The sequence below is a fragment of the Monoraphidium neglectum genome (assembly GCF_000611645.1).
Source record: "Monoraphidium neglectum strain SAG 48.87 unplaced genomic scaffold scaffold00089, whole genome shotgun sequence".
Taxonomy (NCBI): domain Eukaryota; kingdom Viridiplantae; phylum Chlorophyta; class Chlorophyceae; order Sphaeropleales; family Selenastraceae; genus Monoraphidium; species Monoraphidium neglectum.
The window spans coordinates 17,610-41,113 of NW_014013539.1; the positions used below are offsets into that span (position 1 = coordinate 17,610).

The 23,504-nt window shown below is 62.4% G+C and overlaps 5 protein-coding genes across 5 annotated transcripts in view; 2 read left to right on the plus strand and 3 right to left on the minus strand.

Moving 5' to 3' along the window:
• Positions 1-2,163: 2,163 nt before the first annotated feature.
• MNEG_0965 (RNA 3'-terminal phosphate cyclase) lies at positions 2,164-3,675 on the plus strand (the record flags this gene model as incomplete). Its single annotated transcript, XM_014050551.1, has 3 exons — positions 2,164-2,320; positions 2,458-3,002; positions 3,190-3,675. 3 exons carry the CDS (start codon positions 2,164-2,166, stop codon positions 3,673-3,675), a joined length of 1,188 nt encoding a protein of 395 aa, XP_013906005.1.
• Positions 3,676-5,147: 1,472 nt separating this feature from the next.
• Positions 5,148-7,889, plus strand: MNEG_0966 (hypothetical protein; the record flags this gene model as incomplete). The annotated part of the gene is made up of 5 exons (XM_014050552.1): positions 5,148-5,246; positions 5,587-5,739; positions 6,060-6,308; positions 6,966-7,733; positions 7,875-7,889. The coding sequence occupies 5 exons, from the start codon at positions 5,148-5,150 to the stop codon at positions 7,887-7,889; spliced, it is 1,284 nt and encodes a 427-aa protein (XP_013906006.1).
• A 3,230-nt stretch (positions 7,890-11,119) lies between these two features.
• On the minus strand, positions 11,120-17,352 carry MNEG_0967 (hypothetical protein; the record flags this gene model as incomplete). Its single annotated transcript, XM_014050553.1, has 13 exons — positions 11,120-11,206; positions 11,496-12,780; positions 12,941-13,210; positions 13,449-14,113; positions 14,252-14,608; positions 14,995-15,219; positions 15,393-15,509; positions 15,794-15,859; positions 16,148-16,309; positions 16,647-16,736; positions 16,911-16,961; positions 17,086-17,143; positions 17,279-17,352. The coding sequence occupies 13 exons, from the start codon at positions 17,350-17,352 to the stop codon at positions 11,120-11,122; spliced, it is 3,507 nt and encodes a 1,168-aa protein (XP_013906007.1).
• Positions 17,353-18,426: 1,074 nt separating this feature from the next.
• MNEG_0968 (hypothetical protein) lies at positions 18,427-22,459 on the minus strand (the record flags this gene model as incomplete). Its single annotated transcript, XM_014050554.1, has 12 exons — positions 18,427-18,434; positions 18,689-18,838; positions 19,337-19,486; positions 19,666-19,716; positions 19,959-20,108; positions 20,284-20,337; positions 20,503-20,652; positions 20,899-20,949; positions 21,184-21,333; positions 21,516-21,575; positions 21,926-22,075; positions 22,381-22,459. 12 exons carry the CDS (start codon positions 22,457-22,459, stop codon positions 18,427-18,429), a joined length of 1,203 nt encoding a protein of 400 aa, XP_013906008.1.
• A 926-nt stretch (positions 22,460-23,385) lies between these two features.
• Positions 23,386-23,504, minus strand: part of MNEG_0969 (Glutathione S-transferase DHAR1) — a gene marked incomplete at both ends in the record, with an annotated part of 3,026 nt that continues 2,907 nt past the window's right edge. The window contains one exon of the mRNA XM_014050555.1: positions 23,386-23,448. Within this exon, the coding sequence (XP_013906009.1) occupies positions 23,386-23,448 (63 nt within the window). The remainder of the gene's footprint in view (positions 23,449-23,504) is intronic.

Consider the following 23,504-nt stretch of genomic DNA (forward strand, 5'->3'; position numbering starts at 1 on the left):
CTGCTGCCGTCGCTGCTGCTGTTGCTGCTGCCGCTGTTGCTCCTGCTGCTGCCGCTGCCCATCAAGTAGCGAAGGTTCATGCCGGCTAGCGGCGCTCGCACCCTGACTCGACCGCCCATTCGGACCGCCGGAGCTGCTGGGTGCAGCCACCAAGGGTTGCATCAACGCATGTTGCAGCTGCCGCTGCTGCTGCTGCTGCTGCTGCTGCTGCTGCTGCTGCTGCTGCTGCTGCTGCATGCGACGCAGGCCCCCAAGTCCCCGTGGGCATGCAGCAAAGCTGGCAGCTGCGGCACCGCTGCTCGTTTGGCTCGCGGGCGCGGCGCACAAGCCCGTTGCCGCTGACGCGGCGCCGGGCAGCTCGTGCTCTGGGCACTCGCTGTCGCCATTGACTAGGAAGCCCTCAAACACTGAGACTTGCTCCACTGTGGCCCAGTCTTCGCCAGCTGGCAGCCGTGCAGAGGCGCGGGCAAGCTCTTTGCCGCCCTCATCCCACAGCAGGACAGCCCCAGACGGCTGCGCCACCACGAAGCCGTCCGCATAGGTCTTGTGTTTCTTGTGCAACTGCTTGGTGTAGAGCACGCGCCATGCCTGCATCTGCATGGTTCCCAGATCGACGCAGCGATTGGTTTGCAAGCGCATGCAAGCAATGTGGTTTGCCGGCAACAACAGCGCAAGCGGTAGAGCGCCAGCGGCGCTATGGCACATGCCGCCCTGTTGTCATGCAGCCTGGCGCCCGTTACTTTGGCTTCAAACATCATACCTGCTGTCGATGTACTCCACGGATACCCTGATGCTCCTCCGAGCCCAGCACAAACTTCAAATCATTGATCTGCCCGCCAGCTCCGCGCCAGGACCAAGAGAGTGACGGTTGCGGTGTGTAGTAGATGGCTGATAGTGCACCGACAAATTGGGCGAAGGAGGCCCACCCCAGAAAAAGTCATCGGGCTGGTGACGGCCAGGTTTGCGCCAGGGAATAAAATGCCGGCTGGTGACGCTGCACCCAGTGCGCCCAAGTGGACGGCACTTGACGAGCTTACAAGTAGTACCTGCTGCCTACCACGCAGGTGATTCAGTAAATCAAGGCGCACCGGTGAAGGCGGTACGGGCGGGGATTTGCTTCCCATTTGCTTTGAGCACACTTCCAGCAACCTCTGCTGTGCGCGGTGTCTTCGGTGGTGACCACTCTGGACACCCCACAGTAATTGCCCCTCGTCGCTGCATGCATGGTACGGCGACGTCGATCTATTTATACCATCCATGAAACGTCTTTGATGGTTGGTGATTACCCCTTCCGCCTGCGAATGCTGTTTGACCGGTAAGCACACTGCACTACCCCCAAGTGGGGGTTCCACCCACTGGCGCACTGGGCATCCAACCAGCCTGAAACCCTCTGCAAACGGGATAGAACAAGTACAACATGGGATCAACGAGAATTGCTGTGCAATGTGTCAACAAGATTTACACATCATATTGGGGCTGGACCTTTGCCTATTGAAGCTGGTGTCCCGGCATGACAGGTCAGTAGAGCTGACAACGGTTGTTGAGCTGTCTTAGTGTGCACTGCACCTGCCGCCCCGGTATCTGCAACAGTATCGCGCGGTAGTTATTTGTTCAGTGCCAACGAGCTGTGTTGTGCAGTAGTGTGGGATGCACTGCAAACTCTACAGACAGGGCTGATGCTCGTCTACACCAACTCAGTGACGGTATGCACACATTTTACCTGAACACAAGCCACTAGTCTTGTTGCCATGCTGTCGTCTGCACAACAGTGAGGTCAGCAGGTCAGTGGTGGCCGGCGAGCGTCAGATAGGCGAGCGCAATCGTCAGTTGAGGGCCACGAACCCCTGTCTTGCACTCTTGTACGGTACTGCTATGTATCAGAGCTGCATCAAACAACTATCTCGAGCCCGGAACTGTCTCAAAAACCGCGGTTCGCACACTTTTCTCTTGCACCGTGCGGATCTTGGTCACTGTCATGAAAACGCAGCAAAGGGTAGACATCAAAGGGTGCGCACTTGATTGTTCTGCAGATGGCCACACAGCTTGCTCAGCGCTCGGAGACTGCGTGCGCTTGGATGTGCCCCTGTGCAGTAACACCCCAGCAACTGGGCGCACCTGCTGCGCTGCTATCTGCCAACCCTGCAGCAAAACGCACCGGCGACAATGGCCGCCAGAGGCTCTTCAGCAGAGTTGGCCGAGCCGCCTGATGCGACTCACATTGACGGATCCATGCTGGAGGGGGGTGGGCAGATCCTGCGCAATGCGACCGCCCTGGCCGCCATCACCGGCAGGGCAGTGGTCGTCAGCCGCATACGCGCAGGTGCGCCGCTGCGTCTGGAGCGCTGTCAGAGCATCCCTCTTCTCGCTAGGGCGAGAGGTCGGCGGCAGTTAGCGGCCTGCTGTGCCATCCACGGTAAACCCACATATGCACCTTCCAATTTTCTGCCCCAAGCACAGGCCGCAAGAACCCCGGCCTGTCCCCGCAGCACCTGACTGGCCTCAGGCTGGTCGAGGCTATGTGCCACGGCCGGCTGGGCGGCGGCCAGCAGCGGTCCTGCAGAGTGTCGCTGGCGCCCGGGCGGCTGCTGTGCGGGCAGTACCTCGCAGACACCGGCACCGCCGGCAGCTGCACGCTGATGGTGCAGCAGGCGCTCCCATGCATGCTCTTCGCCACGACGGCGGTGCCCGCGACACCGGACACTCTGTTGGCTGGCAACAGCAGCGGTGGAGCAGCTGCAGCACCGGCGGCACAGGCCGCGCAGCGGTGGAGCCAGCTGGACCTGAGGGGCGGCACGGATGCTGCGTTTGCGCCGCCGGTGGGCTACCTGGAGCACGTGCTGCTCCCCACCCTCCAGCGGCTCCTGCCGGCAAGCATTGAGTTGGACGTGCGCCTGCAGCGGCGCGGCTTCTACCCTCGGGGCGGGGGCAAGGTGGTGGCTCGCGCGAGGGCGCTGGCACCGGGTGAGGCCCTGCCGCCGCTGGACATCACACAGCGTGGCAAGGTGGGTTGACCGAGGGTGAAGGATGCAGGGCATCTGCAAGGCAGCACATGGCAAGATTGCGACCCACGATCCTTGCAGCGGAGTGGGACGTGTTCTGGTTGTGTGTATGCCCTTCAATACACAACCTTCAATACACAACCTGTAAGTGCTCCGCCGTCTCCTGCGCTTCCCCGCTCAACCCCCGCAGCTCACGCGCATCCGCGCCCAGGCCTTCAGCGCCGGCCGTGTCCCCCACTCTGACGCACAGCGCATGGCATCCGCTGCCCTGGAGGTGCTGCAGGAGCACCTGCACAAGGAGGGGCAGCGAATTGTGTATGGCGGTGTGCCTGCAGGGACACAAGGCAGCAGCAGGGGCAGCGAACAGGACAGTGGCAGAAGCGGTGGCCACAGCGGCAGCAGTACAGCAGCTGGGAGCGGCGTGTCTTTGGTGCAAGAGGTGGTGCGCGAGGGCAACGCGACGGCCATGGGCGATGGCGGCGGGCTGCTGCTGGTGGCAGAGTCGAACACCGGCCGGCTGTGGGGCGCATCTGCGCTGTGGGAGCGCGGCGTGCCGGCCAGCAGCGCGGGCAGGGCAGCAGCTGAGGAGCTGGCCGAGGCGCTGGCGAGCGGCGCCTGCGTTGACCAGTGGTGCGCTGGTTGTGTGGGCAAGGACATAGGGTCGGCTTGCGTCTGAAAGTGGGCAGGGCAACTGTAAGTGGGCAGGGCGTTTGCCGCAAGCTCGCTGGGTATGATTGACAGGCAGCACTACCGGCAACATCAGCAGATTTGCATGTTCGTTTGGATCCACGGCAATTCATATGGACATTCAGGCCAATGTTTGAACTCATTGCGCGCACTCATCCATCACCACGCCCCCCAAAACAAAAACGCACCCCCGCATCCCCCTATCCCACCCCACTCCTTCCCACTCGACCCCAACCTTCCCCAACCGACCCCACCTGACCCCACACCACACCACACCACACTACACCACACCACACCACCCCGCCCCAGGATGATGGACCAGCTCATAATCTACATGGCTCTCGCCCAGGGGACGTCATGCATGACCTGTGGCGAGCTTACGCTGCACACTCGCACTGCCATGGTAGTGGCAGAAGCGCTTTTACCGGGCGTGGTGTTTACGGTGCAGCAGCAGACAGAAACCGGAACTGCAACCCAGCTGCACTTGATCAGGTGCACTGGTGCAGGCGTACGAGTGGGTGAGGCATGCCCGCCGGCGCCTGGTTGAGTGGTAAACTTTGAGCTAGGGTTTTTTTTCGACTGATTGTGAAATCCTCGTGTCCCCAATAGCCTGCATGCATGACAGTGCGGTCTGGATTGTCGTTCACACGCATGACCTCGCTGCAGCGTCGTCAGTCAGGATGCCATAAGATGAATCTGTACATGCGGCACCGCCGCTGTGCGGGACAAGAATCTCAACAGGCAGTCTAAAATCAGGCACTTGCACATGACCAATGGTAGTGCCTGTGGAAGACAGAGGGTGCGTCTCTGTGTCGCCTCCTGGCTTCTGCTCAGGTGTTCGTCATCCCGTTGGTGCTCAAGCTGAGTTGATGATTCTGGGTAATGAATACAGCGTTTTTGTAATCCAAGCTTCAAGTCTATAACAAGCGACGCCGACAGCAGGCTCGAGATCAGAGCACGGTCTAGACTTCGAACGTTCGGCGTTGTGATTGTGTTCAACATTTCGTAACTATTTTGCTGGCTGCTCATCTACGGGGACAAGACGGCCACCACGCGATTCTGTGGCTTTTGCCGCAAACTACACCATCGCTAGGCCTGTGGCGACATTCTGCGTATCAGAGGACGACCTAGGCAGTCTATATGCCCCCGAAGACGCGCAGAATGAGTAAGCAGGCCAGTGAAGAGGCTCCAGATCACTCTGTTCACGTCCAAGGCTGGCCGATGCTGCTGCAGCTGCTCACTGCAGCGTTCGCTCCAAGCAGCCGCACGCAAACCTCCCGTATGTACCTCTGCACAGGTGGCCAGGCAGGGCCTTCATTGCTGCCAGCCCCCACTGATGGCACCTCAGGCAGCTCTGCTGTTGCAACAGCTGCCTCACATGCGCCATCTCTCGAGGGCGCCGACCCAAGTATGAGCATTGGCGGAGGCGGCGATGGCTCAGACTGCGCCCAAGTTGCGACGATGCCGGCGCTGCCCTTCACGTCACCAGTCGCGCAGGAAGCCATGCTCTGCGCCTGGAACAAGGTGCCCGCAGCTTGCCGAAAGAAACTCCTTGCGCGGGTGAGGGCTCGCAGCTGCAGCAGCACATGCAGTGGTTGCTGTGGATCACATGCCTTGCTGGCTCTTGCGCCCAGATAGCCATGAGGGTTCTGTAACATGGCTTTGTGGTGCCGATCAGGGCACATGTTTTGGTGCCAAGGCCTACCTTCCTTGCTCGTGCCTGCTGGTATGGGTGCGCGCCTCCACTGCTGTTGGGCGCCTGATTTGTGACCAGCACGCATGGGACGGCCTGTTCAAAAGCCAGGATTGCGTTATCAATATGCCTGAACCTTTCAAACTGTCTGTGAATAAGGCAGCAGCAAATCACACAGTCCTCCTTTCACCTCCCAAACACCGCCAGGTGACCTCTTCCCAGCACGCCCTGGATGCGCTGCCGGACCTGGTGGAGGCCCTGATCGAGGCCCCCCAGGACCCCACCCTGCCGGGCTTCAACGCCGACACCCACTGCGGGGTCATGGAGGAGGGCCAAGCGGTGCTGCGCCTGCCCATGCGGGTGTGCTGAACGCGGGGTGATTGATCGGAATATCGGCGCTTGGTGGGAAGCACATCTTGTTCTTCGTGGGGAGTTGATGGTGCGACTAGAATGTTTCATTTTCTAATCCTGATCTGGTGACAAATTGAGCAGTAGTTGCCACAGGATTTGGTTCAATGCAACAGACCTGTGAAAATTTTCATTGAGACTGCGCAACGCCCCACACCTGGGGCACCACAAAAGCCCGGCAACCCTCCACACACACATTTCAACACCTACACACTGACCATTCGCTCAGCAGTTGTGCTACCCACTTACCGCCAACACTGACACTTTGCCAGGCTGGCGACGATGCCGTCATGGTCAAGGTTGCCACACCGCCAGACGAGTACAGCACCGCCAGGCGGGCCAAGCACGCGCTCGCGCTCCTTGTCTGGGCTGTCTTTGGCGCCGGGCTCGACCTCACTGTCCCCGGCACCAAGACCACCGCCGCCCAGCTGCTGGCCGAGGCGCACCAACGCGCAGCAGTGGCAGAGCAGGCCGCCATGAAGCTGCAGGCCGCCCCTGCCACTCGTGCTGACGCTTTGGCGGTAGGTGGTGCAGCGAGCGGCAGCAGTGGCGACGGCACAGGCAGTGGCGTGCTGGCTGCGGCAGTGGGGGCAACAAAAAGTGAGAAGGCCTGCACCCTCTGCACGGCCGCCGATTGGAAGCCCGCTGCCAGCGCCGCGCCTGACAGTGGCGCCGGGGCATCTGGGTTGCAGCAACAGCAGCGGCAGCAGCAGCAGCAGCAGCAGCAGCAGCAGCCGAAGGCTTGTGCGGCTCAGAGCAGGCTCAAGGGTGCGGTTGCGGGCCGGACATCGGGGGCAGCTACAGTCCCAGCACAACTGCAGCGCGCGTCAGCAGATTCAGGGCAGAGCACACGCCCTCTAGGCCTAACCCTCAACTTACCACTGAAAGCTGGCAGCATGCCTGCCGCGCCGGCGGTGCGCGTGCAGCAGGCTCCAGCGGCCGCGGCAGCAGCACCGGATGTTGCCGCAAGGGGGTCCCTCAAGCCCGCGCCGGACGGCAAGAGCGCAGCCGGGCTCGCAGCCGGCGGCAAGGGTTCAGGAGAGCTGGCGGCAAGCGGCGGCAGCAAGGTTGCTAGCACCAGCGGTCCAGCAAGCGCGAGTCACGAGTCAGGGCCCGAGGTGGCCTCCCCCCTCAAGGGCGCGTGTGTGGCGCTCGCCCCCGCGGCCACAACGCCACAGGCGTCCGTGCGCCTGCAGATCAAAACTGCTTCGCGCGCCGAGGCTGTCCAGCAACAGCAGCATCAGCAACAGCAGCAGAAGCAACAGCAGCGGCAGCAGGGGCAGCAGCAGCAGGGGCAGCAGCAGCAGCAGCAGCAGCAGCAGCAGCAGCAGCAGCAGCAGCAGCAGCAGCTCCTGCCGGAGCGGGTCCTCCGCGCTGTGGGGCGCGCTGCGTCAGCGGCTGACAAGGCGCGGGAGGCGCCAGGTATCCACCATGCCGGGGCGGTGCTGCCATGGGTGGGCCTGCCGCGGCGTAAGGCCACACAGGATACGCCCGTCAGGCAGGCGCAGCGGCAGCCTGATGCAGGAGGTGCGACTGCCCCCTCCCCGCTCTTCCCCAACAAGCAGCAGCATGGTGATGTGGGGGGAAGGTGGCCGCAGGAGGCCATGACACCTGGGTTGGGGCCGGAGGTGGTGCAGACCATGCTGCGCAACGCAGAGGGCTACCAGAAGCGCCTGGTGGACCACGACTACTGCCCATCCCTGCACGAAGTCATCGAGGTCCTGACGGCGCCGCTTATGAGCCACGCGGCGGCAGCCGAGCGCGCGGCCATCAGGGGCGGTGGCAACTGCCGCATGCCCATGGGGGCGGTGAGGCCTGAGCAGCGCGAGCAGGGGGCGCTCAGGGAGGCAGTGCTGGGGGCGCTGAGGGAGGTGGCGGGCGACGTCTACTTGCCAGAGTCGGCGCGCAGCATGGCCAATGGGATGCTGGCGTTTGTGGACCGCGTGGTGAGCTGGCGTGGCCTGACGTTTCCTTGGGGGGACGATTCCAGTGCTTTCTGGTACAATAATGTTGGGCATGCCGCTCAGGCGGGCACACGCACGCTTGCAATGCGCCCTGCTTCCCTCCTGAAATCCTTTCTTGCAAAGAGCGTCGTGCGCTGATCCATTTCTTCACCCCGTATCCAACTAAATCAGGGTGAGCGCTGTGAGTGCAGTGAGTGCTGTGACCCCGGCCCTGCAGGCATCGTCAACGCCATGGCATGGGCGCTGGTTGGGAGCCTGGCAGACGCGGGCCGCCTGGTGGAGCCGCCGCGGTTTTCCTGGGAGGCAGTCGACGGCGGCGGGTATGTCGGCTGGATGATGGTGGTGTTTGCTCAGGTGGGCCTGCCATCCAGGGGGTGCTGTGGCTGCGGCCCTGGGGTAGTGTTTGAGGCTGCTGCTGGGGAGCAAGGGACGGCAGGACGTCAGGTGCCACTAGGAGGTGCCACCTCTCAGAGGCGCGGTGGACAGAGGCATGCGGGGGTGGTGAGCGAGGCAGCCAGGGCATTTGCTCAAGGCGCGGCTTTGCCGCCTATTCTTTACATCACAGCGTGGCTGCGTTTGGAGGTTCGTGTGGCAAGGCACGGCCGCCATCGCTGTGGCTGGGCCGACCCCTCACTGCACCACGCACTCCTTGAAGTGACACGGCAGGGGCCTCTGCAGAGGCTCCTGGCTGTCTCACCTCAACATCATTCTGATAAAGAGCAAAAGCGATGCGCATGGCATTGCGGATGCACTACTCACAGTCTGCACTTTGTGATGCTGATGTGGCCTTTCAGGCAGGAAAAAACGTCCCCCCACACACACCTCCCACTGCGCCGCCCAGGGCGATAACCCGCTAAAAACAACGGGCCTCAGTGGACCCCACCTGTTTGGCCCAACGCGCGCCGTCCCCAGCGCTGCCGAGGCCGTGTACAGGTCCGGCGCTGTGCTGCTGGCAGAGGCGCGGCAGGAGAGCGACTGGGGCCAGGAACAGGAGTGGTGCCAGCGTGAGCGGGTGTGGTGGTGAGTGGTGAGGAGCCGGCGTGACAAGCTCGGCCAGATGGGTGGGGTGGGGTCGCTCAGTGACAAAGGGGTGCAGGCAGCAGGGTCGCGGAATGGGGTGGAAAAGAAAGGAAATGGGGCTGATTTTTTTGCGTCGGTGCGGCGTGGTGTGGATTCAGGCATTTGCAGGACGGCGCTGATAGCGGCGAGTTTGTGTGAGAGGGGAGCATGCGATACGCATGTTTTGTGGCACATTTGCAAATGCGGACAAATATGTATTTCAGCTTTTATACTGCATTCATGACTCTGTGAGTGGCCTGCATACTGTTTGAAAACCGCGACATCCCCAGAGCAGATCCCTCCTCAGATATTATTGCCAGCAACAGGTGGCATGGTTTGTGTGTCCATCGCCACTGTGCGTGAAGCGATCGACAGTAATGCGCGCAGGACTTTTTGAATGACCACCTGGTGTTATTATACAAGTCTTGTTGTCGGGTCCCTTTGGTTGGGACCCACATCAATCAAGAGTTACTTGGATTCTCATCTTGTAAGTCCAAGGCAACTCACGGATTCAGCCCTGGAAGGCGGGGCCCCGACTCAAACCCTCAGAGGGAGCAGCCGCCAACAACCGTCGCCCACGCTCACAGAGCAGGACAGTTGTGAAGGGTCAAAATGTGTGGTTGTCTCAAACAGTTTTGTAAGGCGCAAAGCCACGGTGGCCAAATCAGTCCTGGGTGAGAGAGGACAATGTCCCTAAATGTACGCAGGAATGTGATCCCCTAATGCATAATTGAGCATGGCGCACGTTGCAGATGAATTTGCAACTTGGAGCGTTTTTTTTACCGCTCGCACCAAAGAAATTAGAGCAGTGAAAACTGAAGCGCACGTGGGGGCGTCGTGATCGTGGGCGAGTCAGTCTGCAACTGTACCTGCTGTTGCCCAGCTGCTCGTCAATGCAGCCCCAAGCAATTCCCCCACCTTGTGCCTAAGTCAGTGAAACGGCACCTGCGGCCAGACAGCCTTGTGTGCAAGGGTTGCAGTGCAACCCTTGCGTGTGTGGGCCCCAGCTTACTTCCCGGGTAGCAGGCCGTTATTCATGCCGCCCGCTGGCCTGGACATGCAACGGGCGATGGTGGGCGTCGAGCCCGTGGGAGCGCAGTGCAGCATTGCACCTTTCCAAGGTGCAGCCAGCGCACGCACGGGGCCCTGTCGTGCATGGCCCCCAGGCAGGAGAACCCCAGGGGGCCCAGCGTGGGGAGCGCAGGGCCGCGTCCGCGCTGTTGCCGCACTGGTTAATTTGGGTCAGCGCTGACCTATCAATTGATACAATGTGCGCACTCCATTGCTCGCTGACACTGAATTTGATTACACAAGAAGGGTGCCTGCCCAAGCAAAATGTGGGCACTAAAAATACAGGTTGTGCAGCCGCATGCGTACGGTGGCACAGCCCAGGCGACATAAGTACCCTCAGCCGTGTTTGACGTGCTGAGTTTGGCGCAGAGTGGCTGAAAGCGGACAAGTCGTCAGGAAGCAAGGAGCCGCGAAGGCTGGCGTTGGAGACAGCGGCAGGCTTGCCAGGGTTGCCTGCATGTGAGACTGTTGAGTTCGCTTAGGGAAGCTCCTGCTGGTCAAATGATTAGACAAATCATGCATGCATGATACCCCTTTGCTCTGAGAATTCAATTGTATCTTTCACATAATATGTGCTGCGCATTGCACCCACACGCTCCTGCATGAAGTTATGCAGCAGGTGACAATATCCTGGAATAAGGGACAGACATATGCACGCACAACGTGTTCGTGACGTGTGAATTCGTCATGCGCATTTGCACGCCAGGGGTTGCCGCAAGGTGCTGACCATTGCGAAATGTGTGTGTGTGCATGTGTGTGTGTGTGTGTGTGTGCATGTGTGTTGGCAGCTGAAAGGCATTAATGCATGTGCCTATGCAGCAGATTTGAAGCCGCCCTTGGCAGAATCGGGCTTAGGTATGCACTGACCCCAGAAACTATTGGGATCCTGTGCCAGACGCGCATGCATGAAAGGTGGGCTGTTGGTGTTCTGCTTCACAGCAGCAGGGCCGAGGGGCCATCAAAAGAATCCGGATCAAACCACCCGGCGCTGCCGTCGCCGCCCGTGGCTGGGTCCTCGCGGAAGACGCCTGCGCCAGCCGCAGCCACGGATGGCGTCACAACGAACGATCCGTGTCGGCCGGCCGCAGCAGGGGCGCCGCCAGCGTCCCCACCGCGCTTGCCGACGGCAGCACCAGCCCCGTCGCTGCGCAGCCACGCCACCGCCGTGGCATGCGGCGTCCCGCTTGCAGGCGTTTCCCCCTGGGTGGCAACCGCGTTTGCTGCGGCCTCCGGCGGCCTCATGGTGATAGCAGATGCGCTGCCAGCACGGCGTCCTGCTGCAGGTCCCCGGCCAGGATTCTTGCCGCCGCCTGGGACCCGTTGCGCTGCCACCAGCAGGGAGCCGCGCAGCCGCTGCAGCGGGGGTCCGCCGTCGCGGGCCGCACCGCCGACGCGTTCCTCTGAATCGTCCGCCTCCTCCTGCCGCTGCAACCCCTCCTCGCCGCCTGTGAGGAGGGCGCCGACGTAGAACCCCACCCCACTGCTGCCACCGCTGCCTCCACTGGGCGGATGCGCTGCCGCCGGGCGCCCAGAGCTTCCCACGCGGCGGTGAGCAGGCGGCACTGCGACCGCGCTGGCCGCCGCAGGTGCAAGCTGCCGGCTGGTGTCACCCACCGCGCCCTCTCTGATTCCCTCCAACCAGCCTGGCACATTCTGGGTGCCGAGGGGCGGCCCCATCAGCGCTGCCTGCGCCCAGCCGGGCTGCAGCCAGTGGTCCACGTGGCTGGGGCTGCGCCCGTGGCGCGGGGAGTCGGGCGCGCCGCCGCCCTGGCTGGCGCCGCCAGCAGGCCCTCGCCCCTCAATCCCCGCGCCAAAAGCCACGGCCGCCTCTGGCTGCTCTGCGGTGGCCGGAGCTGACGCCGCATCCACGGCCGCGCACGCCTCGCTTCCGCAGGACCCTGCAGACGCGCGCCGCGCCGCCTGCGCCTCCTCGTCGTCAGCCAAAGAGCCGCCTTCGTCCACCTGCGCCAGCCCCGAGGGCGTGAGCTCCGCGGTCGTCGCGCCGGACGCAGTGCACTGCAGCGTGGGCACGAAGCCCTGGAGCTCCAGGCGCCCCGGCTGGCCGCTCGCGCTGCCGTCCGGCTGCTGCAGCCACAGGGGCGCGGACAGCAGGCCGCTGGGCAGGCCCCAGCCCTCATCACTGGGGGCCGTCTCCAGGCTGGGCGTCCTCTGGCGCGCGTGCTGCTGCTGGCCCGGGGGCGCGGGCGCCGCCGCTGCCGCCGCTTGCGAGTGCTGCGGCCCCTGCTGGCCCGTTGCGAACGCGGACGCAACCACCAGCTCGCGAGCACCGCCTAGCGGTAGCTTGTTTTGCTGCGGCGGTGGCGGTGGCGTCGCAGATGATGCTGCCGCGGCTGGCTGGGCGGTGCGCGCCGCGCCAGAGGTGGAGCGCTGCAGCGCAGTGCTGTCCTGGGCGTCCAAGTAGAGCAGCAGATCCAAGTCCAGGCTGGCCTGGTGCTGCTGCTGCTGTTGCTGTTCCTCGAGCTGCTGCGGCTGCTGCTGCTGCTGCTGCAGGTGGGGCTGCTGGTTCGGCAGGGAGGTGAGGGCGCTGCTGTTTGCGGCTGCAGTGCTGGCGCGGAACACAGGGCCACCCCGGGGTGGGGACCGGACCGCTGCCGATGCCGCGTCGTGGGCGGCGAGCAGGGGCTCGCGGCCGCTGCTGCTGCTGCGCGGGTAGCCAGTCGGACCGCCCACAAATGCCATCTCGCCGCCGCTGCGCGAGTGCCGCAAGAGGCGCCCGGCTGCCGCGGAAAACAGCGCGCCACCCAGATCCGACTTGCGTCCGCCAGCCGCGCCCAGGCTGCCCACCGCGGCGCCGGCGCTGGCGCCGCTGAGGCGCTGTGTGGCCGAGAGCTGGGTGTTGAGGAGCCGCGCGCGCTGGAAGGAGCGCCGGACCGACGAGCTGCAGGTTAGCGGCGACGTGGGGCCGTGGTGCGGAAAGGCGGTCAGAGTGTGTTGACATACGCATGTGTGAATGAAAGATTGCATCGAGAAACAGGGCAGTGTGGTAACAGGGGCGACCGCTCTGCTGCACGCGCCCCGTGCAGCAAGCAGCCGCGCACCTGCGGGTCGGGGCCCTCCGCCGGAAGGACGCCAGCAGCTCCTGCGCCGCCGCCCTCGGGCTCCACGCCGCCCGCGCGCCGCCACCCGCGCCCGGCGTGCCCAGCCCCAGCGCGCCCAGGCCTGGCAGCGTGGCGCCCATCAGCTGCGTGGAGGCGCCCAGGGAGGTCGCGTCGTCCTCGGTCGTGGTGCGGCCGTGGATTATGTCAATCTGCTGCGCTGCGTCGGCGGCGGCGAGCAGCTCCAGGGCCCCGGGGGAGTAGGAGACGGCCCTGTCGGGGGCGTTGGGGTGGTTTAGGTGTTGGGGTAGGGTTGGTTGGATTATGAGAGGTGGGAGGTGGAATGACGAGGTAAAACCACAGCGCAGCGTCGCGTTTGTCGGAGAGTCGCATGACGGCGGCAGAGTGAGGCACGTACAGCTTGAGCGAGGGAGCGAAGAGCGCAGCGGCAATAGTAGGCAGCGGTGCGACCCAACCGGAGATGCTCCGCCCCGTTGCCGCTGCCCCTCACCTGGCCCTCCTAACCTCGAACCATCGTCCCGAGCGGCCGCCGCCGCCGCCGCTGCTGCGATTCATCATTGCCGCGGGCAGGCTGATGCCGCGCTCCAGAGCCAGGGGCAGCAGCAGGGCAGAGGGGTCGCCTTCCGAAGAGACGGGCCGGCTGCCAGACTCCCCTATTGGCACCGAAGTGACGCCGCCGCCAGGCGCGGCAGCTGCCGCTGTCGCAGGCCCCGGCTGCCGCACGGCTCTTTTGGCCCCTCCTGTGGCAGCCGTGTCAGCAGCCACAGCAGGGAACAAGAATGAGTGACCGCCGCCGCCGCCGCCGCCCGCGAGCGCACCCGCGTTGCTGGGCGCCGCGGGCGCGATGCGGCTCTGGCGCGCGAGGCTCACGCGCGCAAGGTCGGTGAGTGACGCGTCAGAGCGTGCCGCCAGCTCAGCCAGGAAGGCCTGGGAGCCGCAGCCGGCAATGGCCGCCGCCAGGGCAGACGGCTGGGCGCCGCCCTTCTGCTTCTTGCGCTGCGGGCCGTCTGCGAGCGCAGTCGCTGCCAGCTGCCCTGATGGGGCAGCAACAGAGGCTGCGGCCCCGTGCTGCTGCTGCTGCTGCTGCTGCTGCTGCTGCTGCTGCTGCTGCTGCAACTGCTGCGGAGCCACCCGCTGCTGCCCTGCGCTCGTGGGCTGGGGAAGCGTATTCGCAGCTGGCGGTCTGCCTGCTGAGTCAGCGGCTGGGCTTGCGATGGCGGCCGCTGCGACGTCACGCTTTGCGCCGCATGCCTGCTGCTTATCGCGCTCCTCCAACAGCTGAGGCCCACATACCTCCTCCGCTGTTGACATCGATTCTGTCATGGGGGCAATTTGCCCCTGCTGCTGCTGCTGCTGCTGCTGCTGCTGCTGCTGCTGCTGCTGCTGCTGCTGCTGCTGCTGCTGTCGCTGTTGCATGCTCCGCGCCGCTGCGGCCTCGTCCATGAGCCGCTTTGCCTCGGTGACAGCGCGGTGGAACGCCGCTGCTGCGTCCTTGCCGCTGCCCGCATGCATCAGCAGCATCGCACGCCGCGTTCCCAGCAGGCGGCGGCTGTCGGCAAGGGCACCCATCCGCTTCTGGACGGCGCGGCTGAGGAGGCGGCGGGCGCGCGCTCCTGTGGGGTCGCGCTGCAGCCAGGGGTGCTCCAGCACCTGGTGGTCAGGGGGGTGGCGGCACACCAGGGGTTTGGTGGTGCGGGACCCCCGGCTGGTAGGGGTGTGCACGCGCCCTGGATGTCGACTCACCCGACATGAGCGGGGTCGCCGACGCAGCACTCAGAGTCGTTGTTAGGGCCGGCCGTCAAGCCGTAACCTCCTGGCAGGTTCCTGCAGGGACGCCCCGCACACGCAGCATGCGCGCGCGCGCACACACACACACACACACACACACACACACACACACATTCACACGCTTTCTGCCCATCTCCCTTACACAACCACAAACACACACACAAACCACCCCCAGTAATGCACTCAAACACCAGCCCCGCCCTCCTGCGCACTCTGACCCCGCCGACCCCGATGCCGCACCGCCCCACCTGTGCTGCCGTCGGCCTGTCCCGCGCCAGGTCTGACAGCATCCACGCCAGCAGCTGCTGCGCGTCCTTACTAACCGCGGCAAACCGCGCGTCCCGCAGCCCTGGCGCCTCGTCCCGCCGCCGCACCGCGTACTGCAGGCTGGCGCTGTCATCCGCGTCCCATGGCTTGCGGCCGACCAGCATCACAAAGAGCAGGACGCCGCAGGAGTACACGTCCATCGCCGGCTGAGGCGGCGGGGCGCGCAGGAGGGGGGAGAGGCACTTTCTTGGTTGAGTTGCGGGATGAAGCGGGTGGGCTACGAGGCAACTAGGAGCATCGGGCGCAGAGGGGCGGACACTACGCGCGATGACCAATCCTTGGAATAATCGTCGAGCCAGTTAGTTGCCCCACAACGCACCGAGTGTGGAGCGCCCCTGACGACCTCGGGCGCGATGAACCCCGGGCTGCCCATGCAGCCGCGCTGCGGGGCTCGCGGGCGGTACACCCCCGCCATGCCCAGGTCAATGAGCTTGACCTGGGGTGGTGTGGGGGGGTTGGGGTTTGTGGTAAGACGGTGGCTTGGGTGGCGACAGGGGGTGTTGCAGGCAGGCAGGCGTGGGAGAGCGCGGTGGACGTGGACAGTTTGTGGCTGGGTGCACAGGACCTTGATCTTGTTGAGCAAGCAAGCCCGTCCCCCACCTCCCCGAGCCTACTGCTGGTATCGAAATTTGTCACGCCCCCAAAACCCCATCAGCACCCGCTTGCCTTTGGCGGCTTGCCCTTTGCCGCGTAGTGTTGGGCTGGCTTTGCGAGCAGCACGTTCTCCGGCTTGATGTCGCGGTGCATGAGGCCCAGGCTGTGAAGGTACGCCACACCAGACATCACCTTGAGGAAGGGGGGGATGGGGCGTGATGATGAGGAGGCAGCCGCTGCAGGGGTGGGCAGAAGTGCTTGTGGCTGCACATCACATGGGCTGCTGTGGAGCCACACCACAGGGACGTGGCAGGCTGAGCGCTTGAGAGGATGCATGCAGCACCGACACACGCCGCGCCCTGTATCGCGTTGATGTGCCATGTATGTACGCCTCAGTGCCCAGCCAGACACCGAGGTTGCCTTGCTCCGCTGCAGGCCTCACCCCAACGTGCAGCCCTGTTGCCAGGACCTAGCCCCCACCTGGGCAAACACCCTGGCCGCCACCTCCTCGCTGTACGACTCCATAGCCCCCAGCTGCCGCAGCACCTCGCCGCCGCTCAGCGCCTCCATCACAATGACGGCGGCGGCGCCGCGCCCCACGTCGACGATCTCGAGGCAGCGGATCACGTTGGGGTGGTTGACCTTGCAGGGGGGCAGTGGGGGCGGCCAAGGCAACATGCGGGGGGTTTCAAGGTGCATGGCACAGCGTGGCTGACTGATGGGAGGGATGGCGTGGCAGCGCCAGCCTTTTGTTGTGCTCACTCCGCAGTGCAACGTGTTGCAGTTTCACTCTCCCGGCAGTTGTTTGTGACTAAGATTTTGTCCAGACGGATGCTGGTATGGCGCATGCTTGTTGCACTACGCCACACTGCTAAGCAACGCCCCGCAGGCATGGCCTTAGATTCTCTTGTTCCCTGCAAAGGCATCTTGCGGCTTTCATTTTGATGCCGGCACACCTCAGTGCGCGCCACCCGCCCACCATGCGAAGGAACTTGGCCTCTGAAGCCAGGATGGCGCGCTGCTCGCTGCTCAGGTCACGGCGGCCCAAGAACACCACCTTGAGCGCCACCTGGTGGACCGTGGGCGACATGTGGAGCAACCAGTTTGAGCCCGGCCTTGCGCATTGATATGATAGGCGGGCCGCCAGAGCGTTGAGGGGCTATGAAGCGTGTGCATCTAAAAGGAGGGACAGCACGGCCGCTGGCAGCTGGCCGCTGCCAGCGCCTCGGACCATGCACCGCACCTGCTTGCCAGTTTCCAGACACTCTGCAAGATGGACCTCAGAGAAGCCGCCCTGCAGGCCGGAAGCGGTGCCATGGCGGCACGTCAGCCGTTGGGAAGTCAATTTCCGTTCAGCAGCAGGTGAGCCATCGGTTGTGTTGTGAAAGAGCGTACCAGCTGCGGCAGGCTGCACGCACCTCGCCCAGCTGCTTGATGAGCCTGTAGCGCTGCAGCAGGGGGTGCTGCGGCCAGCACCTGCGCGCAGGTTTGCAGTGAACAGTGGCGCACGCAGTGCGCGCCATTCAAACGGCAGCACTGCTGCAGCAGCAGCTCGAGCAAAACGCCGCGCTGATCCCTGGTTGAAGCCTGTATCAGCGATTATGGATTCACCTCACGCCTTCCTCTTTGGCCTGGGCCGTGCTGGGAGCCCCACCGCACAGCGAGCACAGGAAGTCCATCATCATGGCCACTTGGGCCTCGCACTATAAACGATCGTGAATAGCATACAAGCATCAGGCATCGATGTACATCTCGTACGAGCCACAACGATCACTGGATTGGCCAATTTGGCGCGATGCAGCAGCCTGTCACGCAGGCGCGCAGGATCGGTTGTCAGTGGGTTCGATCTCAAAGCTAGAACGTTGTCTCAAAGAAGTGCTGGAGCCTCCATCTGTGGCGTGCCGCACACACGAGTCAACCGGGCACCTGCACATGTGCAGGGTGGCACGCCCCAACTGTGAAACTGCCAATGGGCCCAACTGCCAGGGCACGACAGCATGAGCACGGCAGCATGCGCACATAGCCAACCCACACTGCAGACATCGCACTGATTTTCTACAAAGCGCACTGCATACTGCACTTGCAGACTGCTTTGTCGTTCTACAAAGCACACTGCATACTGCACTTGCAGACTGCACTTACTGAGGTGCAGTTCTGCAAAGGTTGGTCAGTTGGGTGACAGCCTGTGAGCGTACCGTTACATGAAACAAATGTGGAGCTTGGGGTTCAAATGACCCAAGGTGGAGAAACAGTGGCCAGTCCGTGGCCGCCAGTGCAATACAATCACCTCTGCGAAGACAACCACCCCCATCGCGTCAAGATCTTCTGGGCTTACATGTCAGTGTGAAAGGGACTGTGCACTGCACTGTTGTGATTTTTGCACCAAAGGGGACGTCACAGGTAGACAATTTTGTACAATCTTATGATTTTGTACAATCTTACGAATGCATTGTTTTCCCCTGTGTCCATATGTCTGCTGTGGTGGTTATTTCCCAATCCAAGCCATTTTTTATGTTCGCTGTGATTGTGCATAAAGTCTGCTGTATTTTCATTGACACTCGAGAAAGAAAAACAGGGTGTGGTTACACAGGTTTCGGCTTCAGCAATTTGACAACTTTGCTGTGGTACATCCAGGCACAGGCATACGCAGCGCGCAAGCACACGCAGGTTGTGTCATGTCTGCATGTCGCATTGCGTGTAGCTACACCATCGCTCTTGGGCTGGGTCCCTGACCTATCCCCATCCACCGAATTTCACCTTCAGCGGCCTGGCACAGGTGGAAAGATAGTCAGGGTTGCATCGCTGTGTTGACAGCGCAGACGAGCACATTGGCGACACTGGAATCAACCCCTCCAAGGATTCAGCCGATTGCATGCCTGTTTCATACAACACCCCATACAATGGGAGGGGTGATGATTTGACTATCCCTGCCAGGCCAACACCCCAAGCATTCCCTGACCACTTTTGGGCCAAACCTTCCAACCCCCTGGCTCTCACCCCCCAAAAAGGCCATGGGCTCACCAATGCGGGCGTTCTGGCTGATGACGTTGGCTGCGTTCACTTCGGCCACACCCTTGCCGTTCTTGCCGGCGTTCACCACCACGGCGTTGAGGTCCTTGTTGATGGCAACGGCCTCCTGGTTGATGGTGTTGCCTGACAGGATGTTGCCACCTGGTGGTGGCAGGGGGGTGGCCAATAAAATTGTTAGCGCAAACACCGCACAGCTGCCAGCACCCATGCACGCGGGGCAAAGCAAGGCTCGGGAGCGCACCTGGCACACTGCTGACATGATAAGCGTATCCCCACCATTCATGCAAGGCCGCCCAGTAGCAGTGCCCGCAGGGCTCACCCTTAGCCGGCCTGACACGAAGGCCGTGCCTGCCGTCCAGCAGGCGGCGGCCTGCCGAGGGGGTTTTAGGGTGTGCCGAGGACGGCGCAACGGCGGCAAGAGTAGCCACAATTGTGGGCCACAAAAGAGCACGGCCACTTAGCATGCCGCTTGCTTTTTGGCTGCGACGAAGCCAGTTGTGGGCCCGCCCCACATCCCAACCTAAATCCCCGTCCGTCACCCCAAACAAGGCTGCCCCAAATCTCAGCCACAGCAATCCAACTTGGGCTCCACACTGGTCTGCTTGAGCATGGCGTTGGGCCCCGCCAGGGGCAGCTCACCAATGCTGGCGTCCTGGCTGATGACGTTGGCTGCGTTCACCTCAGCCCTACCCCTGCCGTTCTTGCCGGCGTTCACCACCACGGCGTTGAGGTCCTTGTTGATGGCAACGGCCTCCTGGTTGATGGTGTTGCCTGACAGGATGTTGCCACCTGGGGGTGTTGTGTGAAGGCCGACACATTGTTAGCGCACACACCGCACGGCTGCGAGCTTCCATGCATGCTGGGCAAAGCAAAGGCTTGAGGGGCGCACCTGTCATGGTGCCAACATGACAAGGGTATCCTTGCCATTCATGCAAAGGCCACCCAGTAGCAGTGCCCGCAGGACTCACCCTTGGCCGGCCTGCCACGAAGGCCGTGACCGCCGTCCAGCAGGTGGCGGCCTGCCGATGGGGTTTTGGGGTGTGCCGAGGACGGCGCAACGGCGGCAAGAGTAGCCACAATTGTGGGCCACAAAAGAGCACGGCCACTTAGCGTGCCGCTTGCAATTTGGGTGCAACGAAGCAACATGTGGGCTCGCCCCACATCCCAACCTAAATCCCCGCCTGTATGTTACCCCCAAACAAAACTGCCCCAAGTCACAGTCACAGACATTCACTTCTGGGCCCCGCCAGGAACAGCTCACCAACGTTAATGTCCTGGCTGACGACGTTGGCTGCGTTCACTTTGGCCACACCCCTGCCGTTCTTGCCAGCGTTCACCACCACCGAGTTGAGGTCCTTGTTGATGGCGATAGCGTCCTGGCTGACGGTGTTGCCAGACAGGATGTTGCCACCTGGGGGTAATGGGAGGCCAACGAATTGTTGGGAGCAAACTCTTGTGCGGCTGCCAGATCTCATGCACGCTGGGCAAAAAAAACCTCGGGAGGGCACCCATCACACTGCTAATTTGCTGAGGGTATCCCCGCCATTCATGCAAGGCCGCCCAGTACCATTGCCTGCTGGACTCACCCTTGGCAGGCCTGCCAACACGAAGGCCGTGCCCGCCATCCAGCAGGTGGCGGCCTGGCTCAGCGTGTCAGGTTGGTGGATTACAATGGAGTCAGCAGCAAGAGTAGCTGTGGTGCAGCAAGATTCAGCTGTGGTGACCATCAAAAAGCTCAGAGAAGCGCAACGCTGCCCCACCAGTAACACACTTCCAACCCCCGAACAGCCCTCCCAGCAGCTCACCAATGCTGGCGTCCTGGCTGATGACGTTGGCTACGTTCACTTTGGCCACACCCCTGCCGTTCTTGCCGGCGTTCACCACCGCAGCGTTGATGTTGTCGTTGATGGCGACAGCCTCCTGGTTGATGGTGTTGCCTGACAGGATGTTGCCACCTGGGGGTGTTGGAGCCCTTGTGTTGTTTAGAGCAAGCACTGCAAAGCTGTCAGGTTCCGCGCAGGCTGGGCAAAGCGCGGCGCGGGATCGGGCCTGTCACCCTGCTCCGCTCTGATGAGCGCGAGGCCGATGGCAATGATGCTATGGTATAAGTAACTTATCTATCTATCCACCCTGCTGACATGATGAGGGTATCCTTGCCATTCATGCAAAGGCCACCCAGTAGCAGTGCCCGCAGGACTCACCCTTGGCCGGCCTGCCACGAAGGCCGTGACCACCGTCCAGCAGGTGGCGGCCTGTCGAAGGGGTTTTGGGGTGTGCCAAGGATGGCGCAACGGCGGCCAGAGGAGCCACAGGTGTGGGCCAGAGAAGAGCACGGCCACTCGGCACGCTGCTTGCATTTTGGCTGCAACGAAGCAACATGTGGGCTTGCCCCACATCCCAACGAACCTAAATCCCTGCCTGTATGTTAACTGCCTCAAGTCTCAGTCACAGACATTCACTTCTGGGCCCCGCCAGGAACAGCTCACCAACGTTAATGTCCTGGCTGACGACGTTGGCTGCGTTCACTTTGGCCACACCCCTGCCGTTCTTGCCAGCGTTCACCACCACCGAGTTGAGGTTGTCATTGATGGCGATAGCGTCCTGGCTGACGGTGTTGCCAGACAGGATGTTGCCACCTGGGGGTGTTGGCACGGCCAACACATTGTTAGAGCAAACACCGCACGGCTGTCAGGTTCCATGCACGCTGGGCAATGCACGGCTCGGGAGCGCACACACCTGGCACATACACTGCTAATATGCCGAGGGCATCCCCGCCATTCATGCAAGGCCGCCCAGTAGCAGTGCCCGCAGGGCTCACCCTTGGCGGGCCTGCCAACACGAACGTGCAACCCATTGCCGCCGTTCAGCAGGTGGCGGCCTGTAAAGGGTTATTTGGGGTTCAGAGGAGGGCACAGCGTCTATGAGGGTGGCCACAAGTGCGGGCCAGAAAAGAGAACAGCCGCTCGCATGCTGCTGCTTACAACCGCAATGCAAGCTGCAGAGATTGCTGCAGGCAATGTCACGGATGTTGTTGCACGTAATGTTGCAATCAACCATGTTGTGGGCCATTTCCAGGCTTCATCCGATGGGCAATGACGCAAGGCTATCAAGACTCTTGATACTGCAAGGGGCCTTGCGCGGGGGGGGGGGGGGTGTCGCCCCAGCAACATATCCCTTGGTCTGTTTGCAAAGCCCCGGTCTCACCCCCCAACAAGGCCTTGGGCTCACCAATGCGGGCGTTCTGGCTGATGACGTTGGCTGCATTCACTTCGGCCACACCCTTGCCGTTCTTGCCGGCGTTCACCACCACGGCGTTGAGGTCCTTGTTGATGGCGACGGCCTCCTGGTTGATGGTGTTGCCTGACAGGATGTTGCCACCTGGGCAAGGGGAGGCATGGAGAGGAAACACAGCGCCAAGCTTTTGCTCCCAAGCGACAGGGTTGTTTGCAGATGTAGCACTGCGGACATGATGAGAGCTTGCCAGGCGTGCCCAAGGCAGGCCAGTAGTGCGGCCCGCAGAACTCACTCACCCCTTGGCGGCTGGGGCCTGCCACCGACTCGGGCTTTCCAGTCCCGGCCTGGCCAGAGTAAGGTTGGTGGGATGTGGCTTGGGATGTGCGCGGACGCGGACAAACACACGCCATGCTTGAGGGGGCTCATACAGCGGCACTCAAGATCCTCACCACCCCCATCAGCACTCGCGACATGGGCCGTCGCGCAGAGCGCCAGCAGCGCCACACAGGCGACCGTGGAGAAGCGCATCGTGGCAAGAGGGGCGCCTGGAAGAGGCACGCGCATGGGATGATTGAATGACTATGAAATGACGACTGGTTACCGGGCTTAAAAGGCCACCGTGAAGCGCGGCGGCCTGAAGCCTAAACCCTCGTTTCTCGGCGGCTCAGGGGCATGGGACCTCGGCCGCCGAGGTCCAAGGAGGCTGCCATCGATCCCACGGCAAACTTAAGATGCATAATTCTGCTCAATACTGTCAGGCACGTCCCGAGGAGCGATAATGTGCCAATTGGTGATGACGGAAGGGTCCAAGAGCCGAGAATAAAGCGGGTTCAGCCAGACCGTGGGTTTGCTAAACCGCGCCTCCGCGGCGAACGATTCGAAAAATGTGACGCAAGAATGGGCTGTGAATACAAGCGTTTGTGCGACACACGTGGTGGTTGAGTGCATACGGGCTCCCATCACTTGCTGCCAGGTGCTGTTTTTTTTCTAATTGAGCGTCGCACAACCCTTTCCAACCCAACTTTCAAACACAGCGCCATTCCCCACTGCGTCGTTGCGCCATCCAGTGTCCCCCCGGCGACGAGGGTCTGTATTTTGCCACGCATAATGCCCGACTTCCACAGTCATATGGAATTTACCCAAACCCCCAAGCGTCTCAGCGTCCTGCCATGATCACTCAACCTCCACATTACGCCGCTGTACATGCGCCACGCACTTCAAAACCATGGATCACCTACACTTTTCATGCTGGTTGCTGGGCGTAAATCATGCAGTATGCCTTCACATGGATCCTGCCCAGCAAACACCCCTTTGCGAGGCTCGCTGCATGCATGGCTCCGACCTCCACCCCTCAACCCCGGGGGCCAACAGTCTTCCGCGTCCACAGGTGTAGTGGTTTTGTTGGGCTGGGGACGTCTGCGCTGATCAGAGCTGCTGTGTGTTGCGCTCCGACGCTACTTGTTGGCGGCTATTGCCTTGGTCCAGCCCTTGATGATGGCCTCCTGGCCGTAGTCCGTCTGGACGCGCATGGTGGAGGAGGAGGGTGGGGGTGGATTGGGCCGACAGATTCATG